Source organism: Triticum dicoccoides, chromosome 6A, assembly GCF_002162155.2.
Source record: "Triticum dicoccoides isolate Atlit2015 ecotype Zavitan chromosome 6A, WEW_v2.0, whole genome shotgun sequence".
Classification (NCBI taxonomy): Eukaryota; Viridiplantae; Streptophyta; class Magnoliopsida; order Poales; family Poaceae; genus Triticum; species Triticum dicoccoides.
Window position 1 is genome coordinate 545943663 of NC_041390.1, and position 24438 is coordinate 545968100.

Genomic DNA, 24438 nt, shown 5'->3' on the forward strand with positions numbered 1-24438 from the left:
TTGTGAAGCTGACGGGGCAAGGAAGGCTGGCTGGCGGGGGCGGGTTGGTGGGGGGCGGGGGCGGGCTGGCCGGCGGGGGCGGGGGCGGGTTGAAGGTCCGCTGCCCCGATGCGGTGCGGGAACTAGGCGACGAGCGAGCGGTCGGGTGCGTCAGCTCGTTGTTGGGGTCTCGGGCTGGACTGCGGGGTGGCATTTTGACCGTAAATACGTGATACAATATGTGTACGGCTATACTTCGAAACGTTTACTTTTGTGGGACTAGGCAGAATTCTGAGATTGTGGAAGAAACCAGGTATTTTGGGATTTTGGGATTGCACTAGGATTCTGGAGAATCCGGTTTAGATTTTGGAAATTCAATCGAGTTCTTTTCGCCCGGGATTTTCGGGACCGAGATTCTCCATATTCTGCTCAAAAGAACTGGGCCATGTTGCAAATTACCCACCTGTTGAGCACTAAAACCATGCTGATGTTGTGGCACCACGCCTTGTGTCACCACACTCTGTTGCAAATTCTACGGGTGTGCTTAATCTATAAGCAGTGAATGTTCTACTTCTTGCCTAGTACACAGTGAGGGGGTGGGGTGTTATAGCAAAATTTAATTTGAAATATGCATTGTAGCAAAAAACTTCATCTCATTTGGCTATGAGAAATAATCGATCTCATTTCATAGATGCAATTTTGAAAGTATGGAAAAATGCTTTATAGATTACCATAGCTTGTTTTCACCCTACGATGTCGATGTAACTAGAGACTTGAATCTGGAGTATTATGAGTTTCATGAAGAATGAAATTTGACGGCATGGCCCTACATTAAAAATTTTAAATTAATTCTACATAAATATACTAAGTGGTTTTTTTGTGTGCCAAAATTTGGTGTCACTCGAACTCGATAGGTTATGTCAAGTAAGATGGCTTGGTGGAATCATCCTCAGTGCGAGGAAATTATTCTACCCTAAACAGAAACACCAAGTAACACAAAAATCAAGGAAATTTTGTTTTTGCTAATCACTTTGACTCAATGAGGGTCAATGATACAATAGAGGGAAGGGATTCGGTAAATCTAACATAGAAGGGATTCGACCACTCCCCTATGCCAGGGCTACCTGGTCATCGCACCACTGGAAGAAGCAGCAATCGCCCAAGGATACCTTGGGTTATCAGAGGGGATTGCACTGCGAGAAACCCCGCCGCCGCCATCCGCTGCATGGACTTAGATTTACAGTGTCCACTAGTGACGGCGAGGGGAGGTGGGGCAGTGGATGAGGGCCGACGGTGCGAGCTAGGGTTTCCGCCGTTGTTGCCCAAGAGGTGACGTGAGGGACAAGTGGGTAAAGGCCAACAATAGTGGCACAACTGAAAGTAAGGAATGACGAAAAATGAACAACAAAGATGAAGTTGGCACCAGTCTAACTAACTTCTAATCAACCTTCCCTGAAAATGAGAGACTTCTAATCAACGTATTTGCTCAGATCCATCAGATAACATACTGACAGCGATTGCCGTATTTGCTCAGATCCATCAGATAACATACTGACAGCGATTGCAGCCGGCCATACACAACGTACAGCTCTTGTTATGAACCTGGACTTTTCTAACTATCAATCGTACTTTCAGAACCGAAGAAGTTGTCGCTGAACCCGACATCCGGCGTTCATAAAAGGACAAGATCGTTTCATTTTCTCACAGCTAATATGAGGTGAACGGTGGCATCAAATTAATTCTCCCAAGTAGTACACAAACAGAAAGCAACAAATCCTTAACAGTCAGCATACTGTGTAAACAAGAGTAAGGAAAAGCACCAGAGAATTTCATCTCAAATCCAAAGTTAAATTGCACGCTGGCTGGGAGCTATAATACACTTCACTCATATTACTCCTCACACATACTACAGGTACTACTATTCACCATGTACATAGTATATATCATAAGGTAAAAATATGGCAAGGGATCCCTAATGGTACAGCAATATCTACAGAGCAGAATTTGTTTTGCTGAGAGACCTACACGCCGGCCTTCTCTGAACCAATCCGCCACATGCTGATCGAATCCTTTACGCGATCCATGCGCAAATTGTGGTGGTAACTCTGCTCTCAGAATGAGAATCGGCGGCAGAGGATCGGGTGGCAAAATGTTGAAAAACACACACACATTGTTCGCAGAAGGAGAGGATGGATGGACGGATGGATCGTCGCTCATTTCTTCCAGCTCCGGCAGCGTAGGACCGAGTCGTCGCCGCCGACGATCCATGTCTCCTTGGCGATGTCCATGGACACCTGGAAGAAGTCGGGCGGGTACCTCATCACCACCAGGTTCTCCTTCTCCGGCTCTTCCTCCCTTGCCTTGTTGCTCTCGCTCTCGGCCTCCTCCTCGTCCTCCCCTGCGTCGGCTACTCCTAGCCTCCTCGCCAGCCCCTTCGCCGGCGCCGACCGGCACCGCATCAGCATCAGCGCGTTCGCCGGCGGCGCCGCGTCTTCTTTCTCCTGCTCCTCGTGCGGTAGCTCGTGCTCCTGGTTCTTGCGGGGAGCCCTCTTCCCTTCCTCGAGCACCATGAACCACTTGGCCAATGCGTCGCCGTGGCGCCGATCCGTCTCCTTCCCCGCGCGCCCCGCCTGCTCCTCCTCCTCCTCCTCCTCGTCCTCCTCCCCGGAGGTGTACTCGACGACGGCGCCGGGGAACCTGCCGAAGCAGCCGGAGACGTTGAGCCGGAAGGCGCCGTGCAGGGCGCTGAGGAAGGGCAGGGCGTCCTTCTTGATCCCGAGCGCCTGCATCCACGTGGCCTTCTTCTTCCCGCCAGCACCGGCGGCCTTGGGCTTGGCCGACCGGGAGACCTTGATCTGCCCCGCGCACGTCACCTTGGGCGACGACGGCTCGTTGTCCTCGCCGACGTCCACGGCGTGGTGGCGCCGGCTCGGGTTCCTGTTGGCGGCCACCCTGAGGTGCGAGCCGGACGACGACGGCCGGGCGCCGCTGGTGCTGTGCCGGCGCTCGGAGCTGGCGGACGGCCGCGACGGGCTGCAGGCCGTCTTGGGCGGCATGAGCGCCAGGTGCGCCCGCGGCGGGAAGCAGACGAGGAAGTCGGTGGCCGTGCCGCTGCTCCCCCTCCTCCTCCCCCTCATGGCGCCTGCGCTAGCTGCGTGTGAAGCTTCTTCTCCCTCGTCCTCTCCCTCCTCTGCTCCTAGGCTCCTAGCTAGCGTCCGCTTCTTGTTGTGAGGCTTGAGGCTGTGATGAGTGACCGAGCTGTCCGTTTAGGTGGCAGTTTTAAAAGCCCGGCCGGACGACGTCCAGCTTTCGGTTGGTGCCGGAGTTAAAAGAAGAGTGCTTAAGCCCAAATAAACAAGACAAGCCAACATGTAATGTAACAGGAAAAGCTTGAGCCAAAAATGATAGCTAGCTGCAATGGCGTGTCGTGCTGCTTGGCCGTATGCCTGCGGTAAGATTAGCGTCCGGCCTCCGGCGATTGCTTTTGTGAAGTGGTCTGGGCTAAAATATTGGGATCTAATCGGGGGCCTAATTGAGGTAGTTGATCACGGGTATCTTCAAGGAAGTGGACCTTGGAGCTGTTCTACGGATACATAATCTAATCTATCTACTGGGTATCTTCAAGGAAGTGTTCGTAAAGCTACACTCCACCACCTTCCGATCTTGATCCCATCAAAAAGAATGCGCGCGTAATCTACTGTTGCATGGCGGAGGATCTATTTATGTGTTGTGTGTAAGAGCATCTCCAACAGCCGCCTAATGCGTGGCGCCCAAAAAACGGGTTTACAACGTGCAAGTAGTTTTTTTAGAGCGCTAGAAGACGTTTGCTCCAACAAGCGCTGTAAAATATGGTGCACGCGAGTCCAGCGGTCCCAATCAAGCGGTCCCATCTGCATCAGCCCAGAGTTTACAGCGCGCGCGACCGGGCGCACTAAATATGCTGCGCGCGCTGCATTAGTTATAGCGCGCGCGTTTTTTGTGCGGCCGCTGGAGACTGAAAATCAGGTCCGCGCGCGCTAAAAACAGTTTTTATACCGCGCGTCGCTTATATAGCGCGTCTGTTGGAGATGCTCTAAGTGCAGCATCATCAGAGGAGCCCAGCTTTGTACTTCCTCTGTCCCATAATATAAAAGCGTTTTTTACACTATTATGGAACGGAGGGAGTATTATACAATTCTTCTTCTTTTCAATGTGCTACGTCGGCTCGATCTGTATTATACTGCTGTGGGCGCAGGTTTGTGAGAAGTGTGCAACAACGGCTTAACCTACCTGTTGCAGAAAACTGCAAACAGATGTGCAGATACAATGATAGGCTGGCGTTCAAATTGGGTGGTAATGTCACCCTACTAGCATGATCTTGCCTAGATTTGTAGATGAAATGCACCGGGAGCCACTGAACATGTGGGGACAGTGCAATTCAGTCCTCCAACTTTCAATGTGTGCACTCGAGGCAGTGAGTGAAATGCATTGAAAGCCATTGAACTTACACCATGTCTACTGGATGCACTGCAAAAGAAGGGTTATGGACCGTCGATCGACCACTTTGTAAAGTTTGAGGATGTATGGTTGGGCCTCCTTTGCGACCACGTCACACCATGATGGTGCCTACATGCGTCACCTGATCGACCATCGGCCTCTCATTCTCATGTCCAATGAGTATCCCTGGCCTTGGGATACCCGGTCCGACCGACCCGACCTGACCCAGCCCAGAAAAGCCCGACCCGACCCGGCCCTGTCTTACCCATGGGCCGGGCCTAGGCCTGCCATATTTGTGATTTTTTTGCAGAGGCCCGGTGGGTTTTTTCGTTGATAGGCCGGGCTTGGGCCTGGATTCTAGGCCCGATGGCCGGGTCGGGCTAGGTTTTTTGCGTCGGGCTTTGTTAGGCCTAGCCCGGCCTGACAAATAGCCAGGTATACCAATGAGCCACCACAACGCTAGATGGTATCTACCTCCACTACCTCTTCTCCGACGACCCGCAATGAGGAGGCAAGGCACTAAATGGTGCACTAGGGCGCTAACATGGGTGCATCGCTCCAGGAAAGGTGGGCTGAGCCGGAGAACAGAGCCATATCGTCACACCGAGGTCGGCAAAGGCACAATCATCATCTAGGTGGCCTAGAAAATGGCGCCACATTTGATATGTAGATCGGGTAAGCGGGTAGGGACGTTCTGTGAGGGAATAGAGGCAGTTTGTCGGTTAGCATAGGCATGATGAGGTCAATGTTTCATTGTGCTAAGTGTCACTTACAACTAGGCCTTGTGGGGCCAAATATTTCTGGTTTTACGAGCAAAGGGACTAGGTTTTGCCGATTTCCAAGCAAGGGAGCCACCCCTCCTGCTTCACTGTCCTCCCCTCTCACAAATTGAACCTCGCACAGCAACCAAAAATAGCCACCACCACTCAAACCCTAAACCACCACCTCTTACCTCCCTGACCTTCCTTTCCCCGGCCGCTTTTAGAGACCAGTGGCCGGGCTAAGCCCCGTCACTGGTCGATTTAGGTGTAAACGGGGAGGTCATCGCTCTGGTAGCCTTTGGTGGCGAGATGTCATTTATGAGCGGCGGCTAGAGGCAAAGGGCATGGTTGCGTAATGGTGACAATTGTGTTTTTGGCATGGTCGACAATCTCTGGTGGCGAGGTGGCGGTGCCGACGATCTTGATCCGTCTGCAGGCACGCAAGGGGCAACAGTGTCCATCTACGCCCTATCGTGGCGGTCCTCTGCTCGGGGGCATGGGTGCCGCCATGGTCCCTCGTTGTTAGGCGATTGATGCGGCATCGGCTAGACGGTAGTCACAACAAGCCGAAGTGTCTTGGACCTTCTGATCGAGCAACAACAATGGGTAGTTTGGTCGGACTATTTTGCTGCCACATGTGACAACAAAAGAGCAAGAGGATGGTGTGCGACCACAGGAGCACCCCCAATTGGGATTTTGGTGGTGTGGGTGACTTTCCTCCCCCGTTAATCTTTGTCCCGTGTGCGATGATGACCTTTTCCATTCTGGGCTTTTTGGTGGCGACCGACTCTTTGTTGTTGCTTAGCTGCCTGTTTGTGTGGGTATTTCTTCACTTGTGCGACATCTTATGCCAAGATCGTGCCACGCATGTAATTAATGGGATCGCATAAAGTGGTGATGACAACATGATAATTTCGATTTGGTGGTGTTCTTCACGAGTACCCAGTCTCAAATTGTGTGTTGAAATCTCTAGGTCTAAGCATAGTACGTTATACTTGGCAATGGCAGTGTTGTCGTGTCATTACCTTGTTGAAAGTATTGCTCGGACTTGATCTTCATGGCGAGAGCTCAGGCCTAGTCATTATTGGTTGGATCAAGCGACCTCAGCAGTTGAGCGTAGTTCACTTCCTGAAGGTGTTGTTACCGGAGAACATTTCTCACTGTTCTTGTGATGTCAAAAAATGATTGGTGCATATAGTTGTTGTAGTAGTTCGACGATCGTTGTTTTGATCACTTTGGAGATCCTTTTCTTCTGTTTCCTCTGCTTAGACATAACTTCTGTCTGATATAACTTTGCCCTTTGACAGCATGATTGTGTGTGTGTTGGTTGTATGCATTCTAATCATAAAGGGACCAAGTGTGTCCTCATTGTGTTTGTTCGTATTGCCTTGATACTTCATTTTGAGTTAATAAAAAATCCACCTTCATCGAAAAGGTTTTTCCAGTTTTCGTGCCGAGTACAATTTCTGGACTTATTAAGAGACAAATTTAAAACACGTTTGTCTTTAAATTTAACTACTCATAGTTTTTCAATTTCAACCAAACGCCCTATGCATACATCTGAAGATACCAGCATGGATGCGTCGGTCCTCATCATACGAACCTGTTGCTATCAAGTGAGGAAGCAAGTACGGACAGTTCACAGTCAGCTGACTGTGGCAATGTTCGTACACAGTAGACGTATCTACAAAGGTTTTGCCACAAAAAGAATCTAACAGACATGCTTCTCCATGCCGTGGTGGCCCAACGGGGCCGGCGTCCATCACCATGCATGGACCCCGAGCTCCAGCCGCCCCTGATGGCCACGCTCGAGCCCTCCGAGTGCGCGGTGGCGGCACACGGCCGGGCCGGCGCGGCGCCAAACCAAATAATTCATCTACCCCCCGAGCATGATTTCTCTCCCCCGGAGCACGAATTATTAGCGCTACTGCCGCGTCGATCAATACTACATGCAAACTGAACGGACGAAAACCAATCGATGCACCATTACGCATGCACTGATGCAGACCGGAGCAGCGGAGCGCTTTCCATGAGCCACCACTAGTGCTACTTGTTAATCCTCTGCAATCATGCGACGAGCTTCGCATAATGATGGTATCTCGAAGCATTAGCTAGCACTGACAGAGCACCGAGCCGCGGCTACGCTGCTGATGATGGCCGTCGCCGTGGTTAGCTGTTGTTTATCCGCGTAGCAATGATAAGGGAGAACCGGGGGAGAAGGGTTGGGTTGGTGTGTGTGTGGATTGTTTTTCTTGTGAAAGCAGGTTGGTGTGGGTGTTCATGAGTGATGGATGTGTAAAGGATTAAAGGTGTTAAATTCATTTAAGGGAAAACGGGTGCCATCATGGGAAGGGGGATGCATCACGCACACTATTGGGAGTTGAGAGGGGATGGAGGGGGTGAGCTAGCGGTTGGGCTGGCTGGCTGGACCCTCCACCACGAGCCAAGATTTGGAGCCCAACTTGCTTTGCTCCCCACGCATCGCTAGCTAGCCTACCCGGCCACGGCCAGCACGGAGGCCATCCTCTGGGGGCGCTTTCTACAGTGTTCCGGCGGAGTGCCCATTTTCAGGCTTCTGAGGGCGTCGAGGTTCGCGGTGGAACTCCATACGACCTCCGGTCCCTGCATGTGTTCTCGTTCGCCATGTCGTTGCGTGTCTCCTCTTGGGTTCTTCCTACCATCAGTTGCACGCTTCGTGGATGTTTTGCTGAGGAAAGTAGATGGAAGTCTGGCCAGTGTTTTGCGAGGAATGACCACCGTCTTTAACATGCAAGTTTAATAGTAGAAGCTTAACTGCAAAAACTGTATCATGGATAAAATTCATGAAAATCTCCTGCGCCATTCCCCACTAGCCACCCTAAGTTCTTACATATCAAGATAGAGATTTTCGATGCACACTTTCTTAAATGTCATCTATTTCCGAATAGAGGTGATAGCTTGTATGGAGTTGAGGTGATGTATTATAATACAACTAGAATTTGTTAACGTGTGCAACATATTATGTGTTTTGCTTCTTTTGGATGTGGGGGCCAAATCTGTATTTTATGTTTTGTTGCATGTTATGAATTAGAATGTGAGATAGGAAAAGGTACCGACACAAATTCAAGTATATGTTGAGGAATAGAGAATATCAACTTGTATGGTGGGATCGTCTTAGTCTATCAACTTGCAAAACGATATGGGCTAGCCCCTAAACTTTCCATGCGGGTTCGATTCGACAAAAAACAGTCTGAATCGCACACGAGCCATGCCATAAAGGGCACACTCCCGTGGCTGTTTTGTGTTAAAGCCGAACAAAATTAGTCAAATGGGTCCTTAATATGTGCTTGCCCATGTAGATATTTTGTTTACGAACCAGGGGTTTAGGCAATTCTCACTCCTAGTCTCCAAACCCTACATGCCCCCCTCAAACTGTTCGCAACGACTGTGTAGAGTTGTCGTTCGCGAGCTGGCTGGCTGCTAACCACACTAAATGGAGCCACGACATTGAGGAACATGAGATGAGCTTCCCGATTACGATAAGTTGCAGCTTGATCTTGCTACCTATTGGCCCAAATTTTGGCAGGGTTTTGGTGTAGAAAATTGCTTTTTTTTTGCACGATTGCGCCCAAAACTAGACAAATTTGATGGTTATATGTTAGTACTGACATGGACCTGTTTATCGATGTACATGGCACTTCTCTCAGATGTACCTGTACGCTCTATTTATGGTCGTCTCTACAACGTGTGGAGAATCGAGACATGTTTACGAAGGTGTGTACACGCTTGGAGAACACGGCGAGGGATACTCTTACCCGACATGGAGGGCAGCATGATCTTAGGATTAGCCCTCCCACAGATTAGGCGTCATACAGTCTTATGATTACTTGTATGTCGCTTTTTTCCCTAAGTTTGAACTTGGTTTGGATGTGTGCATCTTAGTTATGCAGAGGCCGGGTCTTAAACCTTTTAAGTAATAAAGCGCCCCTTATCGAAAAAAGTAGTGACAGGAGAAAAGTGATAGGAATGATAGTTTAGGGGTCGTGATGATTGTTGCCTTAGGTCCATGGGTGGTTTGAGGGGGTAGTACTGATGGTTTGACCAGAAGATAGAATCCTTAAGTTAATGTATGTCTTCTAAGTTTGCTAGTACGTTGATCAGATCATACCCACTCCTCCCATAGTCGGCGTGGCTTCTCTTCTCCATCAGCGGTAGCGGTCAGGACCGGAGCCAGAAAATGGTGATAGAGGGGTGGGCGCTTGAACTAGAAGTATCGATCACAATCACACTCATATATCATGGTAACTATCAGAAGGTCTAGTCGTCTAGATTCTCAAAACATGTTTGATGTTCTACAATATGAATAAAATTTTATCTGTATTAATCTGAATTTGGCTCTACACCACCATGATTAATGGTCTTAGTAATTTATTCTAAAGTAAATTGGCTACTAGTCCGAGTTGGCTTGAAAAAGTTCTCGATTGAACTCTTCCTCTTCATGTCTACATAAGTAGTTTATAGTTTTGTAGTTTTAAGACACACATCCTAACAAAATTAAATATAAAAAATGATGGTAGGAATCAAGACTAACTATTATCATGCGTACACCCACTGAGACTAATATGTTTGAGGAAACCCTCTCTCTTATCGGCCTACCATAAGCCGTTTGCACGAAAGCTAGGCGTGTACATCGCAACTCGGTGTCCACAAGCACCGAGTGGACGAGCTAAAGGCCAACGGCGGAAGACCGAACATGATGACCAGTCACATAGTTGGTTGGTTTCTCTATTTTACGCTATGTGTATGGGAGAGGATTTGTGGCACACAGGGACAGGGGCACACAGATTTGGGGCCACTCGATTGTCTTGTGATTCGCAAATTGAATTGGTCCTCCGCACGTGTTTAGGGCTTAACTCATGTAAAGGGGTCCACAAATACAACTTTTAGCAGAGAGTGCATGGCGCACTCATCCCACCTCCCATGCTTTTTTACTTTTAATTTTGAATTTATTATATGTTTTGCACAGAAAGTCCAATTTATATTTTGTTTGCATATTTGTGTTTCTTGTGACGATGGCATTGAAATAAGACCCATTTTGAATATGTTTTTGACACGGTTTTTAAAATTTTGTTTGGTTTCCATTGCTGAAACTTAGTTGAAATGAACGATAAAATCAATAAGTTTCATATCTCAAACTTAAAACCAAGTGGGGCTCCAACGTTTTGACAAGTTTTAACAGCTTTAGCAAGTTTTAAAATGGTAAGTTTCTAAAAAGCAAATGAAACTTGGTACAACTTTGTAAAACTTTACGACTATCAAGTTTTATATTTTGAACTTGGTAATTTTTTTAAATGGGAGTCTAAATTTATTGAAAATTTGTATTATTTGAATGTACTCGTTGTAACGCTCGTGAATATGCGAACGAAACTTGTTTTGGACTTCGGTTTAAAAGATACAACAAATTTATGTTTTAAGATAAAATGAAATGGCATGGGTGGTGGGAGAGTGACGCATAGCGAGTGCACTTCAAGAAAATGGGTGGTCTTATGCGTGCTACGGACGTGCGTGCCACTGCGAGTTTTAGCTATGTGGATTAATAGTTAATGGGCTTTTGCAACATTCCGCTGCCCAACTTGGAAGGGAGGGGGCAATAGCCTGTCTTTTTGAAGAAAAAAAAACAGAAAAAAAAACTAGTCAAAGGCCTGAAAGAACTAGAAAGCAAAAAAAATGAAATCAACAAGAATGAACAAAAATAAAGTCAGAACCAATTAACTGAGTCGATCCATTTGCCCTCATTGTGGGCATAGCCTTGCTTAGTTGACTCACATATCATGTATTTAGAAACATTAAATGTGTATTGAGAAATATTCAAGATGTATAAAAAATGTAGAATACTAATGAAAAATTAGACATGTGGTGACACAAGAGAAAAATAATTTTAAAAAGCAAAAATAATAAGAAACAAAAAAACCAAAGGAAACAAGGAAAGGGGATATATGAAGAAAACGAAAACAAAAAAAAAGACAAAGAAAGCCGATGCAAACTAGTGAACTAACTGACAAGAAAACACACAAAAAACTTGTCGATAGGCGACCCAAATACTGTTGCGTTGTAGGCGAGTTGTTAATAGGACTTAGTACGGGCGACATATGGGGGAGCTCAGAGAGCAAATAATCAGCGGGGCTCCTCCTCAGCTCCCAGTGTGCCACCACGTGTCCCGCGCTGGTTGCATCCTGAGGGAGCATGTTTTTTTTTGTCTTTTCCCTTGCTTTGCTAGAATTTGGTGAGAAATTTTTTTAGGTTTCACGAGTGTGCTTCTCAAAAGGAAAAAAAAATACAATTATGATTCCAAATACGGGGAAAGGACAATTTGTCTTCTATGAGAAGCACATTTGTGCTCCCCTGTAAAAAGAGAGAAACACAGCATGTGCTTCCAAAAAGAAGTGAAAACCGTAATCATCCTTTCGGGCTATGATTTCTTTCTTGTGGTTTTTATTCCATTTTTGGGTTTTCTTATTCCTGTTTTTTCTTGAAGAAAAAATATCATTGAAACATATAAAATAGTCTGAATAAACTATGAAAAAAGAGAAAACTCCTATATTGTGACAAGGTGGGGCGCATGCTGTGTGCCACTTGTCAGGAGCAAAGAAGGTGGGGAACTCCTATATTTCGCTATTATACGCGTCACGCGGTAGAAAGCAAGCAACCGGCTCCCCTCTACTCGTCAGATCTCTTTGGGTCGGCCCATCTACGGACCGGGGGCCTGTTTTTTCGTTTTTTGTCTTTATTTCTTTTTCCCTTTTTAAAATAAAAAATGGTCACGAATTCCAAATTCAGAAAAAAATAATGTTTTGGTATTTCAATAGAACTAGTGAAATTAAAAAAAGTTTACATATTCCAAATTCAAATAATTATTCTGGATTTCAGAAAAAGTTATGAAACTAAAAAATGTTTGAAATCCCAAATTCAAAAAATGTTTTGGATTTAAAAAATTGAAATTCAAAAAAGTTCATGATTTTCAAAAAGTGTTCATGATTTTGTAAAGTGTTCTAGAAATTCAAAATTTATTCACAAATTCTGAAAATCATTCTATGATTTCAAGAAAATTCATTAATTTCTAAATTTAACGAATTTGAAGAAATGGCCCTGTTCTTCGTAAAATGTTCATGAATTTGAAAATATGACCTTGTATTTATAGAAATGTTCACGAACTTGGTTTCAAAATATATTCATAGATATAAAAAATGTTTATAGACTTATTAAGTGTTCTCAAATTTCATAAAACGTTAAGGAATTTTAAAGTTTTCCCGTATTTCAAAAACAAATCACGAATTTAAAAGTTGTTTCCATATTTCGAAAAAAACACTGAAAATGAAAATAAAAAAGTAAAATAAAGGAAAAGAGAGAGAGAGAAAAAAGAAAAAAACAATGAAAAGAGTAAAAACCGGTTCGGGAAACCACAGAAAAAACACAGAAGATACGAAATGGCCAGCCCAGTACTGCAGGCGTGGATGCATGTTTAGTCGTTATCCTCGACAGGTGCGGTGAATAGGATCTGACGACATGTAGCTCTGTGGACGGACAGTGAGTCCGATTTGCGGCACGGTATTGGAGATGCCCTTAGTCGCTTCTCCATTTTTCATCTTATATTTCATATATGAAACATCTACACAGAGAATCCTCTGGGAAAAAAACTTATTTGACAGATACCCAGAAATATTTCCTCTAAATGGAGTAGTCACCAGTTGTCTATAAATTGCTCGCTGAATGATGATTCTACTCTAATGTTTTTAATTCTGATGATGAGTCGCGCGCCCTGAAAGCGTCGAGAAATCATCAATCGCCGTGGCACGCCACGCACGTTGTGTGCAGGGTGCATTGGCATTCTAGCTCGAGCTACTATCCACGCGTCCGCGCGCGGGAGCCGGACACCACGACTCGGCTACACTGCTGCACCATGGACGCAGTCGACTAGAGCTTGGAACTGAATCTACATTCACCGCATGAAAACATGGACAAAGATACACACAAATGAAGATGCCATATTGACACCATCAACGTACAAAACAGCCACCGCAACTAATCACAACTCCCACTAATGGCACACAGTACAAATCAGGTCCCCGATTATTTCGCCACCAGCAGCACGAACTCATATAGTAGTACATCTCCGGCGCGGCGCACGCGGATCACGGGGCCGGCACGCACGGCCCCGCAGCTTATTGCTACCACCACACAGTGTGAGGCCGGCGTACTCGGTCTTACTCCGAGGCGGCGGCGCCATCGGCGGGGCAGCGGTCGACGACGGCCTCGAGCTTGTAGGGCGCGGCGTCGGTGGCGAGCCACTGCTCGACGGTGAAGAGCTGCTGCGCGCAGCCGCGGTGTGGGCCGGTGACGGTGACCTCCACGTAGTTGCAGTACCAGCCGTGGTGCGCGCCGGTGCCGTCGGAGGAGACCCTCATCCGGCAGGGCGCGGTGGCCATGCACGGCCCGCGCCCGCTGAAGATGTCCAGGTTGCCGCGCTCGAAGTAGGAGTGGCCCCCCCACATGAGCCCGCCCCACGACGGCAGGTCCGAGATGGCCACGCCGTCGGCGTTGCCCGCCGTGTAGAGCTCCAGAGTGATGTTGGCGTCCGTCCCGGCCTTCCAGATCGACCCCGTCCGCACGTACACCGTGTACACGCACTCCTGGCTGTCGCCGCCCACCGCGCCGCCGCCCTTGGTCAGCTGCGGATCCGTCGAAGCCGGCAAACGAGATGAGTACACGAGCAGAGTAGTAACCATGTCAAGAGGAGAGGATGGGAGGGGGAGGATGGTGAGTCACCTTGATCTGGGTCGGGAGGTCGCGGCCGTGGGCCAGCGTGGTGGCGGAGACGGCGACGGCGAAGGCGAGGAGGAGGGCGGCGAGCCGAGCCATGGCTGGCGGACGGATCCGAGTTTGATCGTTCGTGTGGGGATGTGTGAGATTGCTGGGGGGAGTGGATGGTATAAAATGGAAGTGGGTGATGAGGCCGCGTGGGGCCTTGGCTGGCACCGTGTGCCACCGTGGCGTCGATCCGATCCGGAAAGCTTTTAAAAACTGCGCAGTTTTGTCCCTGCTCGTCTGAATTAACCCTGCATTATTCAATGGACGCATCATGGCCGACAGAGGACAGACAGGGCCGTGCCACCCGCCCTCCGCAGTTGCTCGTTCCAAATATCTGCCTACTGTTCTCATACTGAATTCGAAAGAACGATGGAATAGCCTTGAGATCCGATCACAAGTAAGTATCATGGCAGAAGGTCTTAAAGCTGAAGATCTAGAGACCGTGAAATGTCTGCAAACGGGGTTCACCTTGAGGCCCAGAACCGATCCATACATTGTGGAATTTCAAGCCAGTTAGCATGACAAATACGTACGTATGATGGACCCAACTTGGACAAGAACAAATAAAGGCATAAGCATTGGAGACCATGAACGTGTCCCAAGGGAATCCCACAAGACAGGTTAGTGGTAAGCTGCACAAATGTAGTAGTACTGATAATACGATCAGGATCGCGGCAGGACTGGATCTGTTCATCTCCGTGGGTTGCTCCCATGTTGGCCATGTTATGCCACATGCCGCCACATTACTAGACATAATTGCCTCCACACTGGAGGCTTCTATGATTAGCAAGAATGCAAAGCGAATTTCGGACCATGGGCTAAGATTTCCATGTCACCAATGCAAATAACAGCAGGAAGCACAACCAGTTCAGTATTCAGGGATTCTTCTATGATACGCAAAAATCTCATGGGAATCTCATAGGTCATCCAGTTACTGATGGGCACAGGAAAATGTCCCTGAAGCAAAGGGGCCCTGAGTAACTTACTCGAAACATGGCTGGGCTGGAAAACATTTTAACGTATACAGCTCGCGAAACTTAATCCGTGCATGTCAGAGAGCTGCAAATACAAGAAACAAAACGATGGCAATCTGGAAGCCACGCGACGCAATGGAACAAGCAAAGAGATTCGATTCTACCTAGTGTACAGACTGAGTGCACCAGCACTCCCGGTGACACCCGTCAGTCGAATTGTTGCCGCAGAGCCATCTCAGTTTCACTCTTCCAAGATGCATGTGACGACTGCCCTCTCATCCTCTTCACTTTCTCCTTGTCTTTGACAGCAGAACCCTTCTTCTTCTCCGGCTCTTTTGCCTGCACCGGTCTGTCGTTGCAAACAGGGCATACCATTCCTTGCGCGTGTGAATAGGTCTTTGGTATACCACACTGGAGGCACATTCTACAATCGGAAGAGTTAAAAAAAGCTGTCAGGAGCCCTATATAAGACATAACCAGGAATGACAACAGATTGTACAAAGAATTCAGCCATATATATGCTCGGTATGCTTTTGATTAGTTAGTTCATAGTTATACTCATGAATCAAAGTGGCCATTTGTTACCTTAGAAGCTCGGCAGCATCTTCTGGACCAGGATTTGCAGCCCCTATTTTTCTCTTTCCTTCAACTGAACCTGGAGGATTGGCACCATTCTTCGTGTCACTGGTAACTCGTTCATGACCAGCAACCAACTGTGGTTTCGCCGACACAACAGCAACTGTAGATAGTTTTCTAGTCAGATTAGCCAGGAGATAACATGAATTTGGAATAGAATAATTAGCATGAGCATAAGTGCAGTACTAGGAATTTTATCAGATGCCAGCATATATGATAAGATGCTTTACTATCTATCCCATATTCAAGCATATTAACTAGCTATATGATATTTCACAGACTAGTAACAGAGCCGATCCTATTAAAAAGGGCACAACAATGTAACTTAGATGAACATTCAACAGAACCTGGAGGATTGGCACCATTCTTCACGTCACTGCTAACTCGTTCACGGATGGCAACCATCTGTGGTTTCGCCGCCACAACCGCACCTGAACATAGTTTTTAGTCAGATTAGCCAGCAGCCAACTTGGATTCCAAATATAATAATTGGCATGAGTGGAACTAGGGACATTATCAGAAGCCAACACACATGATAAGATCTACTTTAGTATGCATCTCATATTCAAACATATTTACAAGCTATAAAATTCTGTATAACAGTACAGATCCAATTCAAAATGGCCAATTATATCCATTTGATGTCCTCAAACAGAGTATTGCAGGTTTTTGTCGACCTATTCCGTTAAAAACTGCTTGGACAAATAGTTGCATGTAAATCTTTCGTGCAAGAAGTAAGCCAGATACCCAGGTCTATAGTCCTTCTAAGTGGTCTAGCAAACACACTGAAGTGAGAGCAGGTTACTAGTTACAGCCCAAAACACATCTATGCACTTCTCGCCTTATTTTGTGATGTGAGAATGGATGCCAATTCAAACATGCAATTTCTAGCCGCAGTGCATACATAGTGCACAAGTAGCATATACCAATAATGCGACTGCAACCCTCGTCGTGTACATCAACCTGCAAGGGAGCTAATATGTTGAACGCTCAACTAAAGTGAAAGACACATGTCTTCATCTGCATAAGTGTGTTCCATAACTCTTTTCTAACCTACATAAGCTGGCTATGCCACCATCTCGGCTTCATGATACTTGCTCATAGCAACAAAGCATTATGACATGTAAAATAAAAACAGAAAATATCAGTACCTTCCCTCATTCTACTCACTTAGTCACTTATCACAAACAAAAGACTGGACAGGCCTTTATAGTTCATACAACAAGGCACCATAAACACACCAACACAACTACAGATTAACTAACTTCCAAGTAGAACACAGACCAGTGCATTGTAAGTTACTCTAGAATACAATTGAATTGACAAACTCTAAGGCTCTAGCACCGAACGGTCCATGAACTGCCAAGCAATTGAAACAACTAACCTTATAGCGATGCAATTCTACAATCAAATGCCTCGAGACCACTAAGAAAGCTGACACTATAGCAACAACAACAAAAACTCATGTAATACGCTAACTGTACTCCTTAGTTGTACCATATCTGAACAACTGGTTCAAGTTTTGCCGAATAAATCCCCATTTGTCAGTGGCAAACACAGCCAGTTTTGAACAAGCACGATAATCTGCTGGAAAATTAGCAGTAGTTTAAACGTCTCACCGGGAGGTGGCGGCTTTCTCCTCTTGGAGTCGGAGCGGTGATCGAGCACGCCGAGCGCCTCCCCGACCTCCTCGGGCTGGGCCACCCTGCGGTTGAGGAAAGCCGGGGGCCCGGAGATCTCGGCGAAGACATCTAGCGCCGAGGGCAGCGAGGAGTCCCCATCTCCGGGGCTAGGGTTTACGCGGGGGCGGGGCTTCGCAGCCGGCTTCGATGGAGCGGACTTCTCGTCTCCGTCAGATCCGGCCTCTTCGGCTGATGAGTCGCCGGAGTCGCTCAGCTCGGCGCCGGCGCCGGCGGCGGGGTCGTCGTCCTCGGCGGAGGAGTAGCCCCCTAGAAGCGCTAAGCTCATCTCCGTGTGCGTTGTTCTTGGGCTTTCCTGGCTCGAGCAGCCGCAAATCTAGCAGAACTCTCTACGGCGCGGCGGAGCAAAGGGGGCGGCGAGGTTACGCGCGCCCCCCGCTCCCTCTTGCACGCGCTTTTCGCCGGCCCATGTGCGGGCAGGGCGGGCCGCCCCCGATTTTCCTTTTTTCTATTTTTCAAATAATTCGGCATTAAAATAATGCTCGTAATTAAAAACTGGAAAAAATTGTTCGATAAATCATAACATTTTAAAAATACGCTTATGATTTTGAAAAATGTTCGGGTAATCAAAAAGCGTTTGTGATTTTGAAAAAAAAATCGTAGATTCAAAATATTGTTAACGATTTACAAAAAATATTAAGGAAATCATATAATGTACATGATTTTGAACAAATGTTCTCATATTAAAAAAATGTTTGTGGATTTAAAAAATGTTCATGAATTTAAAAAGTTCACAAGATTGAAAATTGTACACGATTTTCCAAAATTGTTCCCACATTTCAAAAAAGTTCAATGATTCAAAAGTGTCCGTCAAAACAAAAAAATGTTCTTGAATTTCAAAAAATGTTCCCCAATTTCAAAAAACATGTTGGTCGGCTAAAATTCAGCAATTCAAAACAATGTTCATGAGTTTCACAAAATGTTCATAATTTCAAGAAACTATTCACAAATTTAAAAATTGTTCATTATTTTCCAAAAAAGTGTTCACGAAGTTGGGAAATGTTTATGATTTTAAATAATGTTAATGATCTCGAAAAATGTCAGGAATTTGAAATGTGTTTGCAAAAATGAAAGAAGAAAAAGGAAATAGAAAGAAGTAAGGAAAGAAAAAAACAAGAAGTAAAAGGGGAAATAAGTAAAATGATTTTTTTTGAAAAAACAAACAAAAGGTAGAAACAAGAAAATATCTGGTCAGGGAACCTCCGCAAAATCGGTGGGGACAAAAACCGGGAATGGGCCGTCTCGAGGAGGCGCTCGTACTGGTGGGGTACGCGCTATGACACTATCCGGCGACATATAGGCAACTAACTAGGAGGTACCCCTTGCGGGAGCCCCTCAAAAGTCACTATTGGTGGGTTGAGAGCGCGCCGCACTCTAACCGCCTCCAAGTGTCGTATGTTTTTTTATATTTTCTGTACGGGTTTTCGGCGTTTATATGTTTTTCATTTCTTTCCAGATTTTCGGTTTTCACCTTTTTTTTTGTAGATTTTGGAGATTTATTTTGAAAAGTAAATATTTAGGAGCAAACATGTTTTTTCTTCCACAAGAGGCATGAATTTGCTTTTCATGGAGACACATATTTGCTTTCATGAAAGGCACTCGAAAAAGGAAAAAAAATGTTATCATATTTCTGCTTCTAAGAAATGCATAATTGTGCCTCTCAGAAAGTAAAAAAAACATTTCAGTGACTTTCACGAGAGGCACGCAACTGTGCCTCTCGGAAAGTGTTTTTTCCTTCCATGAGAGGCACATTTATACTTCTTGTGGAGGTACGGATTTGCTTTCGTGAGAGGCATCATTGTGCCTCTTAGAAAAGGAAACAAACACTTTTTTTTTGTTTCACAAGATGCACATATTTGCTTCTCGTGGACGCACAGATTTGCTCTCGTGAGAAGCACTGTTGTGTCTCTCGAAAAGGGAAAAATACAAAAAAAGAACGTGTTTCCAGTGACGTTTTTTGGGGTTTTCATAAAAAAATCATCGAAACCTGTTAACATGAGATCTAGTTTCAAAGATCTCGATGTGAGGAATCCAACTATGAAAACGGGTTGGGATTTGGATGCACAGTTCAAGAGAGAAAACTCTTTGAAAAACTAATCTACCAAGGAAAAGAAAAATTCATAGGCTGCCATTTTGTCATCCCCTGAGAAGGTGAGAGTTGTTGGGAAACGTAGTAGAAAACAAAAAAAAATCGGCCTACGATCACCCAGGAACAATATGAAGATGCATAACGAGTTGTGCTCAACGTTCGTTGCCGACTCCGAGAGTGTAGTGGAAGTAGACGAGTCAGTGTAGATCGTACTTGGAGTCCCTCGAACGCTGATGATGATCCCGTGAACCGCCCTCGAACGATCCCTCGAACAGAAGACCGAAAGCACGGCCTCTCTACTTGGTTGCAAGTGTACGATCTTCACGATCCGGCAGCGCTTTGCCGTCTAGAGCTAATCGTCGCCGTAGAATTAAAGGGCGGAGTTTAGAACCACACGGGGCTTCAAATTATGAGGATTAGAGATGGCTAGGGCTCGCTCTAATTACTCAACTAGGATCAACTAGAACGTGAACTAGATCAACTAGAGGAGGCTTCAAAACTTATGTATCAATAGAGAGAAATCCTCTAGTATATATAGGTTAGGAGGGAAGGAGAGGGCAGCCACCAAGGGAGGAAAGCCTCCCTTGATGCGCTAGCCGGGGGGGAGGAGTCCTACTCCCTCCCATGATTCGGCCCCCAATAGGAAAGGGGGGGCACCTTCGCGTGGGCCTTCATGGCCCAAGTTTCCTTCCACCTCTTGGTCTTATTAGACCCATTGATATTTAAATAAGGGTTTTATCATCTATGCCACTAGTTGTGACCCACTACTTAATTTTGCCACTAGAAGTTTCAACTGCTAAAAAATTCCATCGCTTCGTCAGGCGCATGCTCAAAGATGCCACCGGCCATCATTACTGTGAGCTCAAATCTCGTTTACCCTATTATAATGACATAAATACCTATGGACCAACATGTCAGCTCTCCTTTATCTCACTACAGTAAAGTGTGGGTCCTACTTGATCCCAACAATGTTCTTATTTTCCTGTAAAATTGTTCGCTTGCTTACTCTTACAAGTGGGGCCCATACATATGATTGTGAGATAGAAATAACTGAAATGTGGGTCTATGGGTATTTTTGTCATACAACATGGTCAACGGGTTTGACCTGAAAATAACGATGTCCAATGGCATTTTTGAGATATCTAATGGCATTTTCGAGCAAGCATCTCACAGAATGATGGCATTTTTTAGCAGTTGTAACTTTTAATGGCAAAACTAAATAGTGAGACACAACTAGTGGCATAAGTGATAAAAAATCCTTCAAATGAAATATAAAATGTTCTAAATACTTATAGAGCATTACATATACTCCCTCCATTCCACTTTATAGTGCGTGTGGTTTCTAGCACTAAGACCAATGTATGACGTGGAGATGCAATTTATACCAAACTAGCCCTGCATGTAGGGTCTGCCTGACATCCATGTGCGCCAGGCAGCTGTTTCTCGCATGGTTGCAGTCGAGGGCTAATTCGCCAATACTAAAGGAAATATGCCCTAGAGGCAATAATAAAGTTATTATTTATTTCCTTATATCATGATAAAAGTTTATTATTCATGCTAGAATTGTATTAGCAGGAAACATAATACATGTGTGAATACATAGACAAACAGAATGTCACTAGTATGCCTCTACTTGACTAGCTCGTTAATCAAAGATGGTTATGTTTCCTAACCATGGACAAAGAGTTGTTATTTGATTAACGGGATCACATCATTAGTTGAATGATCTGATTGACATGACCCATTCCATTAGCTTAGCACCCGATCGTTTAGTATGTTGCTATTGCTTTCTTCATGACTTATACATGTTCCTATGACTATGAGATTATGCAACTCCCGTTTGCCAGAGGAACACTTTGTGTGCTACCAAACGTCACAATGTAACTGGGTGATTATAAAGGAGCTCTACAGGTGTCTCCAAAGGTACATGTTGGGTTGGCGTATTTCGAGATTAGGATTTGTCACTCCGATTGTCGGAGAGGTATCTCTGGGCCCTCTCGGTAATGCACATCACTTACGCCTTGCAAGCATTGCAACTAATGAGTTAGTTGCGGGATGATGTATTACAGAACGAGTAAAGAGACTTGCCGGTAACGAGATTGAACTAGGTATAGGATACCAACGATCGAATCTCGGGCAAGTAACATACCGATGACAAAGGGAACAATGTATGTTGTTATGCGGTCTGACCGATAAAAGATCTTCGTAGAATATGTAGGAGCCAATATGAGCATCCAGGTTCCACTATTGGTTATTGACCGGAGACGTGTCTCGGTCATGTCTACATTGTTCTCGAACCCGTAGGGTCCGCACGCTTAAGGTTACGATGACAGTTATATTATGAGTTTATGCATTTTGATGTACCGAAGGTTGTTCGGAGTCCCGGATGTGATCACGGACATGACGAGGAGTCTCGAAATGGTCGAGACATAAAGATTGATATATTGGAAGCCTATGTTTGGATATTGGAAGTGTTCCGGGTGAAATCGGGATTTTACCGGAGTACCGGGAGGTTACCGGAACCCCCCGGGAGGTATATGGGCCTTAGTGGGCCTTAGTGGAAGAGAGGAGAGGTGGCCAGAGATGGGCCGCGCGCCCCTCCCCCCTTGGTCCGAATTGGACAAGGAGAGGGGGCCAGCCCCCCTTCCTCCTCTCTCTCATCTCCCCCCCCCCTCCACGAATCCTATTCCAACTAGGAAAGGGGGGAGTCCTACTCCCAGAAGGAGTAGGACTCCTCCTGGCGCGCCACACCTTGGCCGGCCGGCCCCCCTCTCTTGAACCTTTATATACGGAGGCAGGGGCACCCCTAGAGACACAAGTTGATCCACGTGATCATATTCTTAGCCGTGTGCGGTGCCCCCTTCCACCATAGTCCTCGGTAATATTGTAGCGGTGCTTAGGCGAAGCCCTGCGACGGTAGTACATCAAGATCGTCACCACGCCGTCGTGCTGACGGAACTCTTCCCCGACATTTTGCTGGATCGGAGTCCGGGGATCGTCATCGAGCTGAACGTGTGCTAGAACTCGGAGGTGCCGTAGTTTCAGTGCTTGATCGGTCGGGCCGTGGAGACGTACGACTACATCAACCAAACCCTTCCGTTGTCGATCTACAAGGGTACATAGATCATACTCTCCCCTCTCGTTGCTGTGCATCACCATGATCTTGCGTGAGCGTAGGAATTTTTTTGAAATTACTACGAAACCAACAGTGGCATCCGAGCCTAGGTTTTATATGTTGATGTTATATGCACGAGTAGAACACAAGTGAGTTGTGGGCAATATAAGTCATACTGCTTACCAGCATGTCATACTTTGGTTCGGCGGTATTGTTGGACGAAGCGGCCCGGACCAACATTACGCGTACGCTTACGCGAGACCGGTTCTCCCGACGTGCTTTGCACATAGGTGGCTTGCGGGTGACAGTTTCTCCAACTTTAGTTGAACCGAGTGTGGCTACGCCCAGTCCTTGCGAAGGTTAAAACAACACCAACTTGACAAACTATCATTGTGGTTTTGATGCGTAGGTAAGATTGGTTCTTGCTTAAGCCCGTAGCAGCCACGTAAAACATGCAACAACAAAGTAGAGGACGTCTAACTTGTTTTTGCAGGGCATGTTGTGATGTGATATGGTCAAGACATGATGCTAAATTTTATTGTATGAGATGATCATGTTTTGTAACCGAGTTATCGGCAACTGGCAGGAGCCATATGGTTGTCGCTTTATTGTATGCAATGCAATCGCGCTGTAATGCTTTACTTTATCACTAAGCGGTAGCGATAGTCGTGGAAGCATAAGATTGGCGAGACGACAACGATGCTATGATGGAGATCAAGGTGTTGCACCGGTGACGATGGTGATCATGACGGTGCTTCGGAGATGGAGATCACAAGCACAAGATGATGATGGCCATATCATATCACTTATATTGATTGCATGTGATGTTTATCTTTTATGCATCTTATCTTGCTTTGATTGATGGTAGCATTATAAGATGATCTCTCACTAAATTATCGAGAAGTGTTCTCCCTGAGTATGCACCGTTGCGAAAGTTCTTCGTGTTGAGACACCACGTGATGATCGGGTGTGATAGGCTCTACGCTCAAATACAACGGGTGCAAAACAGTTGCACACGCGGAATACTCAGGTTATACTTGACGAGCCAAGCATATACAGATATGGCCTCGGAACACGGAGACCGAAAGGTCGAGCATGAATCATATAGTAGATATGATCAACATAGTGATGTTCACCAATGAAACTACTCCATCTCACGTGATGATCGGACATGGTTTAGTTGATTTGGATCACATAATCACTTAGATGATTAGAGGGATGTCTATCTAAGTGGGAGTTCTTTAAGTAATATGATTAACTGAACCTAAATTTATCATGAACTTAGTACCTGATAGTATCTTGCTTGTTTATGTATGATTGTAGATAAATGGCCCGTGCTGTTGTTCCGTTGAATTTTAATGTGTTACGTGAGAAAGCAAAGTTGAAAGATGATGGTAGCAATTACATGGACTGGGTCCGTAACTTGAGGATTATCCTCATTGCTGCACAGAAGAATTACATCCTGGAAGCACCGCTGGGTGCCAGGCCTGCTGCTGGAGCAACACCAGATGTTGTGAACGTCTGGCAGAGCAAAGCTGATGACTACTCGATAGTTCAGTGTGCCATGCTTTACGGCTTAGAACCGGGACTTCAACGACGTTTTGAACGTCATGGAGCATATGAGATGTTCCAGGAGTTGAAGTTAATATTTCAAGCAAATGCCCGGATTGAGAGATATGAAGTCTCCAATAAGTTCTATAGCTGCAAAATGGAGAACAGTTCTGTCAGTGAGCATATACTCAAAATGTCTGGGTATAATAATCACTTGATTCAAATGGGAGTTAATCTTCCAGATGATTGCGTCATTGACAGAATTCTTCAATCACTGCCACCAAGCTACAAGAGCTTCGTGATGAACTATAAT

General features: G+C 46.0%; 3 protein-coding genes across 3 annotated transcripts; all 3 read right to left on the bottom strand.

Annotated features, from left to right (window-relative positions):
- Positions 1–1806: 1806 nt before the first annotated feature.
- LOC119317812 lies at positions 1807–3239 on the bottom strand. The gene has a single exon (XM_037592308.1). It carries the CDS (start codon positions 3114–3116, stop codon positions 2193–2195), a length of 924 nt encoding a protein of 307 aa, XP_037448205.1. The 5' UTR covers positions 3117–3239; the 3' UTR covers positions 1807–2192.
- Positions 3240–13167: 9928 nt separating this feature from the next.
- Positions 13168–14176, bottom strand: LOC119317813 (PLAT domain-containing protein 3-like). Its single transcript, XM_037592309.1, has 2 exons — positions 14019–14176; positions 13168–13921 (listed from the first exon to the last, which is right to left on the bottom strand). The coding sequence occupies exons 1-2, from the start codon at positions 14109–14111 to the stop codon at positions 13457–13459; spliced, it is 558 nt and encodes a 185-aa protein (XP_037448206.1). The 5' UTR covers positions 14112–14176; the 3' UTR covers positions 13168–13456.
- Positions 14177–14932: 756 nt separating this feature from the next.
- Positions 14933–17722, bottom strand: LOC119317814. The gene is made up of 4 exons (XM_037592310.1): positions 17290–17722; positions 16018–16101; positions 15620–15773; positions 14933–15458 (listed from the first exon to the last, which is right to left on the bottom strand). Exons 1-4 carry the CDS (start codon positions 17636–17638, stop codon positions 15242–15244), a joined length of 804 nt encoding a protein of 267 aa, XP_037448207.1. The 5' UTR covers positions 17639–17722; the 3' UTR covers positions 14933–15241.
- Positions 17723–24438: the final 6716 nt, after the last annotated feature.

Bases quoted from the DNA above. Each gene is read 5' to 3' on its own strand.
- LOC119317814 (XM_037592310.1), bottom strand. From the start codon at position 17,638: ATGAGCTTAGCGCTTCTAGGGGGCTACTCCTCCGCCGAGGACGACGAC. The intron at 16,102-17,289 runs GTGAGACGTTTA...AACTATGTTCAG, and splicing joins GAGAAAGCCGCCACCTCCCG to GTGCGGTTGTGGCGGCGAAA. The intron at 15,459-15,619 runs GTAACAAATGGC...TTCCGATTGTAG, and splicing joins GATGCTGCCGAGCTTCTAAG to AATGTGCCTCCAGTGTGGTA.
- LOC119317813 (XM_037592309.1), bottom strand. From the start codon at position 14,111: ATGGCTCGGCTCGCCGCCCTCCTCCTCGCCTTCGCCGTCGCCGTCTCC. The intron at 13,922-14,018 runs GTGACTCACCAT...ACGGATCCGCAG, and splicing joins ACCTCCCGACCCAGATCAAG to CTGACCAAGGGCGGCGGCGC.
- LOC119317812 (XM_037592308.1), bottom strand. From the start codon at position 3,116: ATGAGGGGGAGGAGGAGGGGGAGCAGCGGCACGGCCACCGACTTCCTC.